The sequence below is a fragment of the Sciurus carolinensis genome, chromosome 14, assembly GCF_902686445.1.
Source record: "Sciurus carolinensis chromosome 14, mSciCar1.2, whole genome shotgun sequence".
NCBI lineage: Eukaryota > Metazoa > Chordata > Mammalia > Rodentia > Sciuridae > Sciurus > Sciurus carolinensis.
This window is the reverse complement of record NC_062226.1, coordinates 32,296,712-32,313,832: the sequence shown is the minus strand read 5'-3', so window position 1 is coordinate 32,313,832 and position 17,121 is coordinate 32,296,712. Positions and strand designations below refer to the sequence as shown.

Genomic DNA, 17,121 nt, shown 5'->3' with positions numbered 1-17,121 from the left:
TTTCTGAATCCAGAATCAGTATCTCCAAAAAATACACATCCTCTTACATTTTAAAAAAGTTAATGTAGCTGCAGTATTTTGAAAAGATTGGGATACAATGAAAAATGAATACAAGAGGTCATTAGGAAAGGTCACAGAGGTGAAAGAAATAAGATGTTAGTAGCTTAGAGTTAGGGAAATAGACAAAACCAGATTTGATATGAGATTTAAGTGGAAATAGAATATATCTCTCTGTATTTTACTGTGTGATAACTAGATTATAGGGCTGAGGAGCAGGAACTATAGGTCTATATGTATGTTCCACAGCTGATACTCAAAAGATTCAGTGTTTATCGAATGGTACTGAGCATGTTAATGTTAATGAGATTAAACTGTTCAGTGTATTATTAAAAAAAATCACAGGATTTGTTTGAGATATTGACTATGGTCAAAGTATTTGTTTACTGATTTAATATATAAATGTATATATATGTGTATATATATATATATATATTTACATTATTGACCTCCATCTGGCAAGGAAGATTTGTTTGTATCATTAAAATAATGAGATTAAAAGTACTGTTAGATATAGGTATTTGCTTAGTTTTATTTATATCTGCCTGAATTTTGTGTATAGACTTGTTTTTTCTAGTTTGTGTACAAGTTATTTTTGGAGAAATAATTTCATGAATAGTCATCATAAGTTTTCCAAATTTATCACTATTGCACTTATATAATTAAGAACTCTTTTCACTTTCATTATGGTATCTTTTGAGAGAAAGTACTTTTTAATTAAATATGGTCTAATTTTTCAGTCTTGTCTTTTATGGTTCATGCTTTTGGTGTCGTGTTCAAGGAATCCTCTATCCTGAGATCAAGAAGATAAACAATATTTTATTTGTTTCAAATTATGTTATTAATCTATTCTTAGATACCTTACATTTTAGGTTGTGTGGCAGGGGGGGCTGTGTTAAAATGTTGCTTTTCTTTTAAATTATGCTAATTTTTTGCTGCTATATGTAGATATAGTTAATTTTCCTATGAGCCAGTTATCTTTTAACTATTATAATAGACTATAATCTCTTTGTATCTTCTTTTTATGGTTTAACTATTTGAGTAATATTTTTCTTCTCTTTTAATATCATCCATATTTTTCTGATTCTTTCTTGTTTTGATTCTTTGTGTTTTTTTTTCAATCTGGCTCACTAGTTATTGGAAGAAACAGTTGGTTATAAATAAGCTTATTCAAATATATCTCTTTTTAAAGACTATAAAAAACAATAGCTCCCTCTGCAAAAGAATTCTTAATGCTCTTTATACATGTTATTTTTCTGAAAGTAAAATCTCATTATACTGTATTCCAATTAAATTTTTCGTGATCATTTGAATCATATGCAGTACTGTCTGTTTGAACAAGTTATTTACTATTCTGAACATCAGTTTCCTCAGCTGTCAAATTAGCATAATAGTTCCTAACTTTTGGAATGGTCATAAGGATTGTCCATCATGTGTGTCCAGGGTCTACACAGCCCCTGTAGATATATAGTAGATGTTCGGTAAATAAGAAGAATTAGTAATAACAAGTTTGATTTGATACTTCCACTTTTAACTACTAGATTCAGCTAACAAAATGTTGGCTTTTTTTTGTTTAATTTAAAACATTATAATTGCATTTCTTTCCTCATTTTCATGAACTTGTTATACAGAAGCATGAAATATAATTTTAAAAGCTCAGTCTTCCCTGCCCTCCTCCCCGCATATGTAACATACAGTAACAGTCCTGGTTGATAATAGAGGATTGTGATAATTGTGTAACAATTTCTGCTATGAAGGAACTTGTCCAGATGACAATTCAAAAAAAGTTAATTAAATATTTAAATAATTGTTTAAAATTTTAGTAAAAGTTAATGTAAGTCAGTATGTGATTGTTAAATGTATTACAGAAACCAATAAACGATACAGTTCCAGCTATCTGGGTTCTGGATAAAGGAGTATTATCCTCATTTTTTAGATAAAAAGAAACTGAAGAGCAGAATTTAGTATTTGTCTAAAGTAAAAAAATAAATAAATAAATTTAGTATTTGTCTAAATTTGAGAAATTTAGTGTTTGTCTAAATAAGTGGTAGTAAGGAATCCAATTTATCTGGCATAGTCTCACTGCTCCTAGTTGGCATTAAAGAATCCTTAATGAGAACCAATCCAATGTGGTACCTTAATGTTTTCTTTTTAATCTATAGATTGTTTCAATATTAACCCAGGCAGAAAGGGACTGGGTTCTGCACTTAATACCTGTAGAGTGGGTACTTATTAGATATTTTAATAAATGAAGTACTTTTTCTCCTTTGATTTTTCTTTTTACTTTTTAATGGTTTAATATTTTAAGCTATTCAGATATATGTATATATATTTCCATCATCCATTCTTTTCTTGTAAGTTTTAAATTACGTTATTAGCACATATTAATCCATCCATTCTTTTTTGTACCTTTCATTAATAAAATGTGAAATCATTATACTACTATCAATACCTTATCATAGTGATTAGAGAATACAAATAAAGACTAGTCCATATTTATGTTAATTAAATTAGATATAACTCTGGAGTCCTTAATAATAAATTACATGATTTCTAGAATGTGTTTACTCTGTTATTTAAATGTTTACCAGTGGACTTGTGTTCTGTTTGTAAAGAAATCAGATTAATTATTATGATACCAAATGTTTTCTGCTATACACAATTTTTTCTTAAAATTACATGTTGTAAAAACACATTAGGAATCCTAAATCAATATTTAATGAAGGCAAATATATGCACAGCCACTCATCTTTTAATCATTAAATACATAATTAGCAATTTTTTAGAATTTTCAATTAACTTAGAATAATTACTTTTTACAATTATCATTATAGAGTGAGTATATATTTGAATATATCTTTTAATCTTGAGACAGAAGTTTGATGATATTTCTGAAAGGCAAAAATTCATAGCTAGTTATTAAACTAAAACTAGAGAGAAATTGAAAGTCATCTTTATTGTTCTGAAAGTCTGGCCATAGTTTACAGTTTGCTGTTTGCATACTGCGAAACTTATTAAATACTGAGTTGATGTACTTTCTTTTTTTTTTTAATTATTTGAATGAGTTAGACTCATTGATATTTCTGCAAATTTTGAGATATTGGCACATCTGCCTTTCTGACCTGATTGTTGGAAGAGAGACTATTCTTGTTTTAATAGAACTTGTATGTTGAAAGAGGCAAGTACAGAGAGAAGAGACAGATTTTATTTTCACTTTAAAATTTTTATTTTTAATTGACATAATAATTGTACATGTTTATGGAACATAGGGTATGCTTTGATATATGTATACATTGTATGATGGTAAAATCAAGGTAGTTAACATTTTCCATCACCTCAAATATTTATCGTTTCTTTTATTGTAAGAGCATTCAAAATCCCGTTTTCCAGCTGTTTTCAAATATACAATTTATTATTATTATTATTTTTGTACTGGGGATTGAACTCAGGGGCACTCAACCATTGAACCACATCCCCAGCCCTGTTTTGTATTTTATTTAGTGACAGGGTCTCACTGAGTTGCTGAGGCTGGCTTTGAACTTGAGATCTCCTACCTTAGCCTCCAGAGCCACTGGGATTACAGGCATTTGCCACCATGCCCAGCTTACAATATATTCTTGTTAATAATAGTCACCCTGCTATGCAATAGCACACCCAGAGCTTAGTCCTCCTATCTAACTGTACCTGTGTACTGGTTGACTAACCTCTTCCACTTATCCCCAGCCTCTGGTCACCACTATTCTACTCTCAGTTGCTATGAGGTCAACATTTTTAGATTCTCCCTTAGGTCACATGATTTTTATCCTTTTGTGCATGTCTTATTTCACATAATGTCCTTCAGATTCATCCTTGTGAGTGACAGAATTTCATTTGTTGTTAATGGCTAAATAGTATGAAGAATATTCCATCGTGTGTGTGTGTGTGTGTGTGTGTGTGTTTCCACATTTTTTTTATCCATTCATCCATTAATGGACACTTAGTTTGATTCTTTAACTGGGCTACTATGAATAGTATGCCATAACCATAGGAATACAGATACCTATTTCCTTTGGCTGTATACCCATATTGTTTTTCATGACTGTGCTAATTTACATTCCCATCAAGAGTAGGCAGTAGTTCCCCTTTCTCTACATCCTTGCTAATATTTGTTATTTTTTAGAAAGATTTGTTTTAAAGTAAATTAACGTATAATATGTTAGATGATTAAAAGTGCCAAGAAGAAAAGTAAAGCAGATTCAGGGGAACAAAGAATCATAGAAGGTAAGGAGCTTCTATATGAATAGTGGTTATAGAAGATGATGATGTTTGAGGCAAGACCTAAAGGAAGTGAAGGCACAAACTATGGGAGAATGGAGTTTTCCAGGCAGAGGGAAAACTGAGTGTGAATTCTGTAGGTGGGAAGATGCTTGGCATATTCAAGGAGTAGTAAGGAGGTTGTGTGACTGGTGTGAGCAAGAAGAGTATAGGAGTTTTAAGTCAGAGAAATTAGCTAGATCATATCATGGAAGACCTGGCAGGATGTGGTAATCAGAGTCGGGTAGAAAACTTTGGGAAATTCCTGAGCAGATTATGACCTGATTTAACTTTAAAAGATCACTTGACTGTTATGAAAAGGATAGACTCTAAGGGGGCAAGGTTAGAACCAAGAACACCAATTTGGTGGCTAGTATGACAATCAGATACATACACGTACTAACAATTTGTATAGAATATAAGAGGCCTGATATGTTAGATTTTTACGTACTGTCTTTGTAACCTTAGTATGTGATTCTGAACCTACTTGATAGAAAAATAAGGAGTTGCTCTAATATCAACTTTAACATTGAAGTACTTTTTGAGAAAGTACATACACACACTTAAAACATATAAAAATTTAAATAGTGACAAAAATAATATAACAAACACTACATAGTGTCATCACCCAGTTATGTCAGACATGTGAATGTTTTGCCATATTGCTTCCTTTACTTTTGTTGAAGAAAACCTTACAAATCCCACCCAAGCCCTTTTTGTCCCCTTTTTTGATTCTATTTCCCTTGCTCCCACCTTCATCTGAAGGAAATCTTTTTGCCTGATTTAGATTTATTGTTTCTGTTCATATAACTGTATTTAAATAATATATATTGTTTTGCATTTTCCTTTCTGCTTTTTTCAAACAAGTCTCTGGGTGTATAATTGACATACAGTAAGGTGCACATATTTTAAATATTTAAGTTTGGACATGTATATACTGTAAGACTATACCTACAATCAAGATAATAATATATGAATCACCTCAAAATGTTTCTTTATATTCTTTTGTAACCCCATACATTCTTGATCTCTCTCTGCCACATCTGTCTTGCTCTCCCCCAACCCTCCAGATTCAGGCAACCACTGACTTGCTTTCCTAGAATTTTAAGTAATATATACAATATATCATATAATATAGTCATACAATATGTATCTTTTTTGAAAATCTGCCTTCTTTCACTTTGCATAAATATTCTGAGATTCATCCATGTTGTAATGTGTATCAGCATTTCATTTATTTTTATTATTGAATAATATTCTATTATATGGTTATACCATGATTTATACATTTATCTATTGATGGGCTTTTGCTTTGTTTAGCTTTGGGCTATTACAAATAAAGTTGCTATGAATATTTGGGTACAAATCTTTGAATGGGCAAAGAATTTCATTGCCCTTGGTTAAATACTTAGGAATGGAATGACTAGATCATATGGTAGTTGTAGTTTTTAAGAAAATGCCTCATGTTTTCCAATATGATTGTACCATTTTATATTCCCACCCAGTTCTTCTATGTCCTTGCCAATACTTGACAAAGTTTTCTTAATTTTAGCCATTCTAATATGTCTGTAGTTGTAGCTCCTGATTTTAATTTTCATTTGTCTAGTGATTATCTGTTTTCTTTTGAGTTGAATTTTTTTTATTCCGTTTTGTCTCTTTTCTTGTCTTGCTACATGTAACTCTACTATTATAGTTGTTGCTTTAGGGCTTGTAGTGTACTTCTTATTGTAGTTTATTTTCAAGGTATTATATTATATTTTATACATGTTTATGAAACTTATCTATACTTCTGTTTCTCCTTTCCCAGTCTTTATGCTGTTGTTCTCATGTATTTTACTTTACATATGTTATATACCTTATAATACTTAAACAGTATTATCTTGACAGCCAATTATTAAGTATTATACTTAAGCAGGCAATTATATTTTGAAGTTATTTAGCTATTAAGGGGAAAATCTTATATATTTATTTACCTTTGTCATTTCCATTACTGATTTGCTTATTAATACTTTTGCATAGATCTATTGTATTTTCATCTGTTTTGGTTTTCTTTTTGCCTTAAAGACTTTCTTTAACATTTCTTGGAATGTGTGGTTCTGCTATGATGAATTTGTTCAGATTTCATATATCTTAAAACTATTTCACCCTTTTTAAATGAAATTTTGCCATGTATAGAATTCTACATTGACTTTTTTCTTTCACTATTTTAAAGATGTTGTTTGATTATCACTTGCATTCTTATGAGAAATTTGCTTCATTTTTATCTTTGTTTCTCTGTTATGTAATGTTTCTGTTTTCTCTGGCTGCTTTTTAGAGTTTACTTTTATTACTGGTTTGGGGCACTCTGATTATGATAGACCTTGTAGCATTTTCTTCATTTGCCTTGTGCTTTGAGTTTATTGAGCTTCTTGGATCTCTGGATTTATTGTTGCATAGAATTCAAAAATATTTTGACCACTACTTCTTCAAATGTTTTTCTGTCTCCTTGCCTTCTTCAAGAACTCAAATTGCATATATATTGCTTAATGTTATCTCACAGCTCATTCATACTCCTCAGTTTTTTTATTTTTTTCTCTCTGTTTCATTTTTGTAAAGTATCTATTAAATCTCTTCAGAATAAGGAGTGGTCTTGAGCTGTTCTGCAGATACTTATTAAGCAAAATAGAATTAAGGTTATGGAAAATAAACACCAGTTTCTTTAAAAAATAGTATCTATTGCTTTGCCTCATGTTACTAATCTCAGTAGCAGCAGTGCTGAATTTGCCATTGATCCATTCAGTGTATTTTTAAAAATATCACATGTTATAGTTTCATCTCTGTAATTTTGCTTTGGGTCTTTTAAAATACCTTCCATATCTCTACTTAACTTTTTGAACATATGGAATAAAATTATTTTAGGGGGGAGGGGGGAACTGGGAATTAAACCCAAGGCTGCTTTATCACTGAGTCACATCCCCCAGTCCTATTTATTTTATTTTGAGACAGGGCCTTGCTAAGTTGGCTTCAAACTTGGAATCCTCTTGCCTGAGCTTCTCTAGGTTCTGGGATTATAGGCATACACCACCACAGTGGCTTATAAAACACAGTTCTAATAATTATTTTAATATCTGTTTCTATTAATTCTAATGTCTATGTCAAACATAGGTCTATTTTGATCATTGATTATTCTTATTATGGATTTTCTTGTTTCTCTGTACGTCTGGTGATCTTTAATTGAGTCTTTTTACCTTGTTAGATGCTGAATGTTTTTATGTTACTATAAATCATTTTGTGCTTTGTTCTGGAAAATCAGTAAGTTACTAGTTACTTGGAAACAGTTTGATTCTTTTAGGGCTTACTTTGATGATTCATTAACTGGAGCTTACCTGTGGGAGTGCATAGGGTGTGTTTAATATATATTCCTTCTTACCTACTGAGACAAAACCTTTCTAAGTACTCTACACAATGTCTTGTGAATTGAGTTTTTCCAGTTTAGTTGATGGGAACAGGCACTGTTTCCAGCTTTGAGTGAGTGCTAGACACTATTCCTTTTAACCTTTGCAGATGGTTGGTTCCCCAGCTTTGGGTAGTTTACTCACATAAAATGTTCTAGTCAGTTTTCTGATAAATATAGATCTTCAGTGAACCTTAAATACCAATATATCAATGACCTCTCCGCATTACCTCCAGGATTCTTCTCTGTGTGGCTCTCTCCTTTCTAGTACTCTGTTCTGAGACCACCTTGGCCAAAAACAGAAGTTCCTCGTTATGTTTTAGGTCTGTAAGTAAAATAGGCTTAGCAGTTTTCTTCTGTGGAACAAGAAAACATTGACTTTAAAAAAGATTTTCTGATAAAAATTTGAACCTAAGAATTAGAAATTGTTACTATAGTAATTTACTGAAGAACATTAACTTGACTTTTATAGAAAACTTGATCATCCTTGCTTTTTCTCCAAGGTAGTAATGATGTAGAACTTGTTGAGAACAGTTTCTGGGACTCACCTTAGAGATTCTGATTCAGTAGATTTCAGACAACATTTGGAAAGATACTCCTCTGCAGAGAATCAATCCTAGTTCCATAAATAGCACAGATGCACAAAAATAAAATCAGCCTTGGAATTTGTAGACGTGAAATGTGTTCATGATTTTACTAGGAGAAATATAGAACACTTAAGCTAATTTCTAAAAAAAGGTATTTAAAAGGGAGAAGCAACATACAAGAGAGAGGAAGACAGTGGAAAACAATGATAGGAGGCAGAAATTAGGAGAAAAGAAGAAAAAATTGAGAACAAGGCCAGGTAGGGAATGGAATAAAAGATAGAAGAGTAGATTCCAAAATAAATATCGTTAGAATGTAAATTATTTTAGGTTATTGTCAGCTTTAGAGGAAATTATAACTTAAAATTTGCTTCAAATTTTTATGTACTAATTAATCAGAATTTAGGATTCTTGGACTTTACTCCAGTTGGTATAAGTTCTACAGAATCTTAGGAAATTAAATCCAAGACATGATCAGTTGTAAGAAACACTATTATTTTGTATACCTCTAAGAAAGAAGAAGCACTGCTAGTTAAGTATGACACATTGCTTTTTTACCATCTAATATAAGATACAGTGTTCTAATTTCAGTGATGTTAAATGTAGAAAAAGTATTGTGTCCCAAAATTGATAAAATATATTATTGAGAAGGCTTGTTTCTTTCCAATGCGTTCTTTTTATTTAGTATGTTCTTTTTTCCCATGATTTTTTTTCAAAGACAAATCTCCCCTCCTTCATGAAACCTATCTAGATCCTTACAGTAAAGGCACGTTTTTAAAAATTTCCTTTGAGCATGTTTCTTACCCCTTTCAATTTTGAATTTCTCCTTAATAATCAAAAACAAAATAGGAGTTAAGTAGTTCTGCTTTCTCTGCATCATCTGTTAACATTATACCATCTGCCCCAAGCAGTAGGCCTGAACCTTCTTTCATGTTCTTGCTGTACATGTGTTTTTAAAATCCTTTTTATTGTTCTTAACATTTTTCACCAGCCTCCGCTCATTCTGGGCTCTTACTTTACTTACTTGATTCTCCTTGTTTCACACCACTCTTGCATTCATGTGCCTTTCATTCCCTTTTTTTTTGACAAGTCTCTTAAAATCCTGAACTTACCATAACATACCCTCCACAATCAGATTCTTTAGATGCCACTGTTTTCTTTCTTATGAGGTTAATTTGTTTTTATAGTGTGAGAAATTCATATTTAAGAAACTAAATTGTATCTTTTTTCAAAAATAATTTCTTCTTATCACAATATAATTTATGTTATGGCATCATACAGCTGTTTTTCTTTGAAGTTGATAATATTAACCTCCCTAAAAAAATCACTCGTCCCGGTATTCCTAACCATTAGGAACTCTAAGGCACTTTCTTATTTTCACTACATTATTTTATTGTACGTCAGAATCAATTCCAAAGGAGTAGCTCTTTTCATTGTTTCTTCTGCCCAATGAAAGACGTATTTCATATGCTTGTGACTAATATTGTGCTCTTCCAGGGCAGAATCTTGGTTAATTTCATGATACCTGGTGATCTGTCTTACTGTTGGATCACTACTGTGCTACTTTGTGGAAAATATTAAGAAGGAATTTATTCATTTACCATGTTTATTGAGTTGTACTTTATACTAAGAACTAAATACAGCCTTGAAAGGACACAGTGGTGAAGAAGTTAGATGCAGTCTCTGTTCTGACAAACTTTATAGTCTAATCAAATGGGTGAATTAATATCTTTTATCCAGTAGATGGTACTTAATATACTTCTACAATAAGATCCCTACTGAATTTTTTCCTACTCAAATGTTTTCAACCTCTTTTCTATCCTTATGTTTATTTACCCTTCAGGCTAATATAATATTCTTTTCTAAAGATATTGAAACTTTTTTATTTTAAACTATAATATAAATGCCTAAATCTTAAGTATACACCTAAATAATTATACTGTGAATACTCATGTGTCACAACTCAGATTAAGAATTCAGCAAATTTTAAAAATAATTACTGGATAGATGAAAGTATGTTAGTTTTTCTTTAATTTACAAAGTTTTATTTTTGTATATGTGCTCAATATTAGGAACTGTGGACCATCTTTCTGCCAGTGTGCAGGCTTGTAAAAGTATGTAATTAGGGTGATGAAATTTCCTTTTAGGAATCTGAATTTAAAATAAAAATAATGTGTGTTCATTTGAATAGAAAAAGAAAGAAACAGACCACTGCCAGCATACCAGAAGGGCTTCATAGCCTCTTCCCAATTATATCCACCTCCCCCAAAGTAATCACTGTCTTGATTTCTGTGGTAAATACTTCCAAACTTTTCTGCATAATTTTACAGAAGTAGAAAAGGGAGTCTTTAAGACTATACTTTAACCTGTTTTTTAACATAATATAAATTATATTAAACAAATCTTTTGTGTCTGACTTGAACTTTACCTGTTGTCATCTATAATAGTCTTCCAATCCATCTATTGAAATGAATTATCTATTCACTTACTATTATTGCTGTATTTTTATGTGCTCCCAGATTTAAATTGCTGACATTTTCTTTAGGATTTGTGTATCCTTGTGCATGAGAGTACATGAGTCTAGAGTGAATTTTTCCTTTATCTTACTCCCCTTGTCAAGCTTTGTATTGAGTTTCTTCTATCAAAAAGAGTTAGAAAATGATCTTTTACCATTCCCTCAAAGAATTTCTATAATTTCTTTTAAATGTTTGGTACAATTGGCCAGTGAAACCATTCATGCTGGGTTTTTTGATTTGGTTGGTTTTGGCTTGTGTATGGAATGGGAGAAGGCAGGGGAATCTCAAAATGATGGATTTAATTTCTTTAATAGTTATGTGACTATTGAGATTTCTACTTATCAGCTTGGTAAATTGTAGTTTTCTAGGAATTTATCTATTTCATCTAACTTTTCTAATGTATTGGCATTTATTTGTTCATAATATTGTCTTGTTTAATTCTGTAAGATCAGAATATAAATGATATCCCCTTTTGTTTATTTCTGATTTTGGTTATTTGTGCCTTCTCTATTATTTTGAACTAACTCTCAGGTTTAACAATTTTTAAAAATATTTCCAAATTAAGTTTTGGCTTTGATCTATTGTGTGTTTATTTTTCTGTTGCATCAAATTTATGTTCACATCTTTATTATTTTCTCCTTTCTACCTTTGCATTCATTTTTGCTATTTTCGGGTTTATTAGACTAGATATTTAGTAGGTTACTTTCCAGCCTTTCTTCTTTTCTAATGTATAAGTACTTATATACATTTCTAACTATGGTTTTTAGCTGGCTGTAAGTTTTAGTATGAATTATTTTCTTTTCATTCAGTTCAAAGCATCTTTAATTTCCATTGTGATTTCTTCTTTGACCTATGAATTATTTAGAATATTTTTCTAAATACATGGTGTGTATATAGCTATATTTTCCACTAATTATTTCAAGTTAAATATATTATGATCAGAGTATTATAGAACTTAAGATAGTACATAGTCAATTTCTGTAAATGCTGCCTGTGTTTTTTACATGTATTTTCTCAACTTGTTCAGTGTAATGTTCTATATAACTTAGATCAAGTTTGTGTTAATCTTGTTTAAATCCCCTATGCCTAACTTATATCATTTGTCCATTTGTTCCATCAGTTACTGAAAAGGTATTAAAGCTTTCCATTATGATTGTGGATTTAAATTTTTCTTTGTAGTTCTGTCAGCTTTTGGATTACATATTTTATGGCTGTTATTAGGTACCAAACTTTAGAATTATATGTTCCTGGTGAAGGTATTATTATTATAAAACAGTTTTGTAGTTCTAGTAATGTTCTGTCTTTAAAGTCTGTTTTCTGTGATATCAATATTGCTACAGTGAGTTTTATTGGAGAGTATTAGGGTTTGTTATATATTTTTCCATTCCTTTATTTTTTTTAATATGTCATAAATGTACTTCTTTTGCTTTTTTATCCAGTCCGAATTTATTCATTTTACAGCTGGAATACTTATTTCATTTATATTTAATACAATTGGTGATATATTTCAGTTTAAATCTTTCATGCTATTGTGTGCATTCTAACTCTGCCTTTTTGGTTCTTTTTCATCTCCATCTTTACTTTTTGGGGGATGATTTTATATTTTTAAATTTTCTCTGTTAGCTTTTATATTATAGACTTTGAATAAAAAGTACAACATACATCCATAGCAACACAGATAATACAAGCACACTAGAATATTTCAGTTCCATGTATGTTCCTCCATTTAAATGTTATTTACCATGTATATACTGAAGATAATTGCTCAGTTTTTGTTTTTCTAAAAATGTTATTTTACCTTCGGTCTTGAAGGATGTTTTTGCAGGGAATACTTTTAAGTTGACAGCAGTTTTCTTTCTGTACTTTGAATACATTATTTAGTTGTCGTCAGGCTTTCATTATTGCTATTGAGAAGTTATGTTATGTTCTTACTGACTCTGCAGTAAACGGTTTTGTCACTAGTTCCTCTTGAACATCTTTTTTCTCCTCTTTTCCTTTGTTTTAGCTAGGCATATTTTTCTTTTTATTTATTCTTTTCAGGATTTGTTGACCTTCTTGAATCTGTGGATTGATATCTTCCTCCCTATGTTTTTGGAAATTCTCAGCCATTATCTTTTTTAATTAATTTTTTATTTGTTCTAATTAGTTGTACATGATAGTAGAATGCATTTATACATTTTGATATATCATACATATACATACGCATAATACATAAATGGAGTTTTAATCTCTCATTTTTCTGATTATACATATTTCAAACTTGTTTTCTATCTTCTGATTCTAAATAAATATATTATTTATTATTATTATTATTATTATTACAGTTAAATAAATAACTTTCTCTATGTCTTTTAACTTCCTCTTCTATATTTTTAACTTTCCTTCTGTATTTTTTACATAGATTCTTTAGATCTATTTTTCACTTTTTCTTTAGCTGGACTTAATATACAGCTAAATTCATTTAAATTAAATTAAATTCATTTAAATTCAATTAAATTCTTTCTTTTGGACACTATTTTAAAATTATGGAATATTAAATCTTTTAAAAAATCTATACATTGCTTTATATACTTTCTAATTGCTAATTTTCAAGCTTGATTTTTTTATATCTGTGAACAAAATAACTATAAATATTTTGTAAATTTATAAATTGACAGATGTCAATTTGTATGTTTGTTTGTTGTTTCTTCTGCTTCTTCGTGTTCCATATGTCCTTGCATATATGATTATCTTTGATTGATTGGTGGACATTATATTTGAAAAATTATTTGAAGGTAGGAATGATGTTATCTTCCTTATGAGAGGATTTGCATTTGACTTCTTTTTTTGCTCCTGAGGACACTTTCTAAGATTATCTTTGTACAATTTCAGAGTGTAAGGGTTTTGTAAGCTACTCAAGAGATAAGAAGCCGATCTGCTGTTCATGCAAGAGGTGTATCTGTGCAGTGTACCTGTGCTTCTAGGGTAGAGCGCTTTAAAATTCCAGCCCAAAGCACCAGGGCCCTTACAGTTAGCGTGTCCTGCCTTTGAATTTTTATCCCAACCTTTGTGAGTTTGCATTGTTATGTGAGTATTATCAAAGCAAATGTGACCTGAGTTCAGGACTACTTTTCTGGATTTCCATCTTTGCCCGGTTCTTGTCTTACAAATTACTTATTATCTTGTTTACTTTTTGATGCTTTTGAGTTTTTTTTCTTTCAATTGGTTTTATGACTTTTTTCATTCAGCTTTTAAAATAATCATTAGTGGGAAAGTTATTCTGAGTCATCTGGTATACTATTTCCAGAAATAGGAACACCTACTTTATGTTTTTTACATGTAGTTTTGCTATCCTGTTCCTACTATTTGATTTTGGAGAGACTCCATACCTGTGCTATGCAGTGTGGTAGCTCCAAGTCACAGAGGTCTGATGAGCACTTAAAATGTGGCTAGTTTATATTAAGATGTGTTGTGAATATAAGATCTATACCCAGTTTCTAAGATTGACTACAAATAATATAAAATACTCAATTCATAATTTTATGTTGATTGCATGTTGAACTAATATTTCAGATACATTGGGTTAAATAAGTATTAAAATTAATTTCAACTGATTCTTTTTTCTAATGTGATTATTAAAGAAATTAAATACATGTGTTTTGTATTATATTTCTGTTGCCTAGTGTTATAAGATCCTTGGCCTGAATTTGATTTCTAATTGTATCATTTACTAGCAGTGTGATCCGGGGCTACTTTTTTTACTTCTTGCTTTAATTTTCTCTTCTGTAAAGTGATAATAATGTAATATCCATTTTAAAGATATATTGTGGAGGTTAACCATTTACCACAATGGATAGCTTATTGACAAAAATGTAGTCATTAGTTATGTTTTTTATTTTATTATTATTATATTTGTTATTATAGTATCATATTTTATACTTAAGTAGGCATTGTCTTTCCCTTAAAAATTTTTTCCCTTCATCCATAGTAATAGAGTTCTTAGTTGGACATGATAATCCATCTGTTGACACAGATATATGTACAAGTCCTTTAGGAGAGAAGAATATGTGACAGATTTACCCATAATAAAAGAATTCTTAACCGTTTACTATAATTTACCTGGAGACACAGACATATGTACAAGTTCTTTAAGAGAGGAATAAAATGTGACAGATAAATGCTTATCGAGTTTGCAGGAAAACATCAGTGCTCCTTCACGATAATATTGCCTAACTGGGTATGGTGACATGTACCTGTAATCCCAGTGACTCAGAAGGCTGAAGCAGGAGGATCACAAGTTTGAGGCCAGCCTCAACAATTTAGTGAGGCCCTAATCAACTTAGTGAGACCCTGTCTCAAATTAAAAATAAAATTAAAAAAGGGCTGGGGATGTGGCTCAGTGGTAAAGTGCCTCTGGGTTCAGTCCCAGGTACAAAAACAAACAAACAAACAAAAAAGATAATATTGCCTAAAATATCTCTATAGACTATATGGCAAATATATAACCAGGTTTTACAATTGTAATCCAGAAAGGAGTCACTCAGGAGGTGGTAGTGTGTTGGAAACAGTATTGGTCTAGGACTTAGATGTGGTCTGTTGTCCTAATTCTACTATGTGTTTAGACTTGTTTCCTTCTTGTGAAATCATCACAACTTGAGGAGCCCTTAAGGTTATATAATTTTGACATTGTAGTGCCTGTCAATCATAGGTTTTGAATATATAATCCAGTTATCCCAAGGTTTTCTAGCTCATATTGGAATGATGAGTGGACATAAGGTTGAAGGAAGTATAGGGTCATGGTAAGATAGAAGCATTAGACCATCAATATTATGGAATATTAGTGTAACTATTGGTGTAACTATTGATCAGGAGGGATGCCCATGATGATATTGTCAAGTTGGGGTGTGGATGACAAGTTATAGATTGTTATGCATAATATTATTCATTTTTTTAATAAAGAGAGAAGGCCTATATAGGTCAAATGTGTGCATTGCCATGAGAAATACATGATGGAATTGGGTTAAGAGAAGGTATGGGATTAGTGAAATGGGAAAATCAGTTTTTCTTTATATGTTTCTGTAGTGTTTGATTTTTTTCTGCAGAGCACTTATTACCTTTGTGGAATAATCACATTTAATGATGGAAAACTGCTAAATAATTCAAAGTATGAGAATGTGGATTCTAAAGATGTGGAAAATAGAGAAGTATTATGGCACACCTTCTGTTGTAGAGAAAGTATAATCATTTTCATTCACAATCATTATAACAAAGTACTTCTGAAAACAAATATTTTATATTAAAAGCCAGTGATATTAGTGATTTTTTTCTTTTATAGCAACTGCGCTCCAATATCCGAGAAATGGAGAAGCTTTGTTTGAAAGTCCAAAAGGATGACCTGATACTTCTGAAGAGAATGATAGATCCTGTTAAAGAAGAAGCATCAGCAGCAACAGCAGAATTTCTCCAACTCCACTTGGAATCTGTCGAAGAACTTAAGAAACAATTTAATGATGAAGAAACCTTATTACAGCCTCCTTTGACCAGATCCATGACTGTTGGTGGTAATGTATTATACAAAGTCTTATTCTTGGTCACAGTAATGCAGTTAATTAAAGCTCACCTCTTCGCATAGAGATTGCTGATTATCTGTAGGTCTCCAGGGGTTACCTGATATCCCACTATGTTGAATCCTTGACCCTGAGTGAGCTGCAAATGTGTACGCTGGAAAATTTGCAGGATAAATTGCCATATGGAGAGGAATCTCAGAGCTTCAAATACCTATTTGCCTGTATATTGAAAAGAAATGTAAAATATTTCCTAAGGCTATGTCATCCTTGTCTGCAGCATACTCCTCACTTCTCTCCAGTGCAAAGGTGACATCTTTAGGCATGCTTTTTTTTCCTTAAGCACACTAGTTTTCACAGGAGATATTAGATCTCTCTCCCAACTCAGTTCTCTGAATTTATCTGACGATAAAAAGTCTGCAGTGGGTGTCATGCCTTTAAGTTTTATGAAATGATACTCTAAGATTAAACAGCCCTGTAAAACTTGTCCCTTTATCTTTTCTAAAGATCTAGTTGATAATCATTGACCACTTCTTTATAATGGTGTCTTTTTTTTTTAATAAATTTTTTGGACCTTTATTTTATTTATTCATTTATTTGTATGTGATGCTGAGAATCGAACCCAGTGCCTCACACATGCTAGGCAAGTGCTTTACCACTGAGCCACAACCCCAGCCCACTATAATAGTGTCTTT

The 17,121-nt window shown here is 31.1% G+C and overlaps 1 protein-coding gene across 1 annotated transcript in view; it reads left to right on the top strand.

Annotated features, from left to right (window-relative positions):
* Positions 1-17,121, top strand: part of Stx17 (syntaxin 17) — a 56,158-nt gene that overhangs the window by 17,404 nt on the left and 21,633 nt on the right. The window contains exon 4 of the mRNA XM_047524190.1: positions 16,198-16,423. Within this exon, the coding sequence (XP_047380146.1) occupies positions 16,198-16,423 (226 nt within the window). The remainder of the gene's footprint in view (positions 1-16,197; positions 16,424-17,121) is intronic.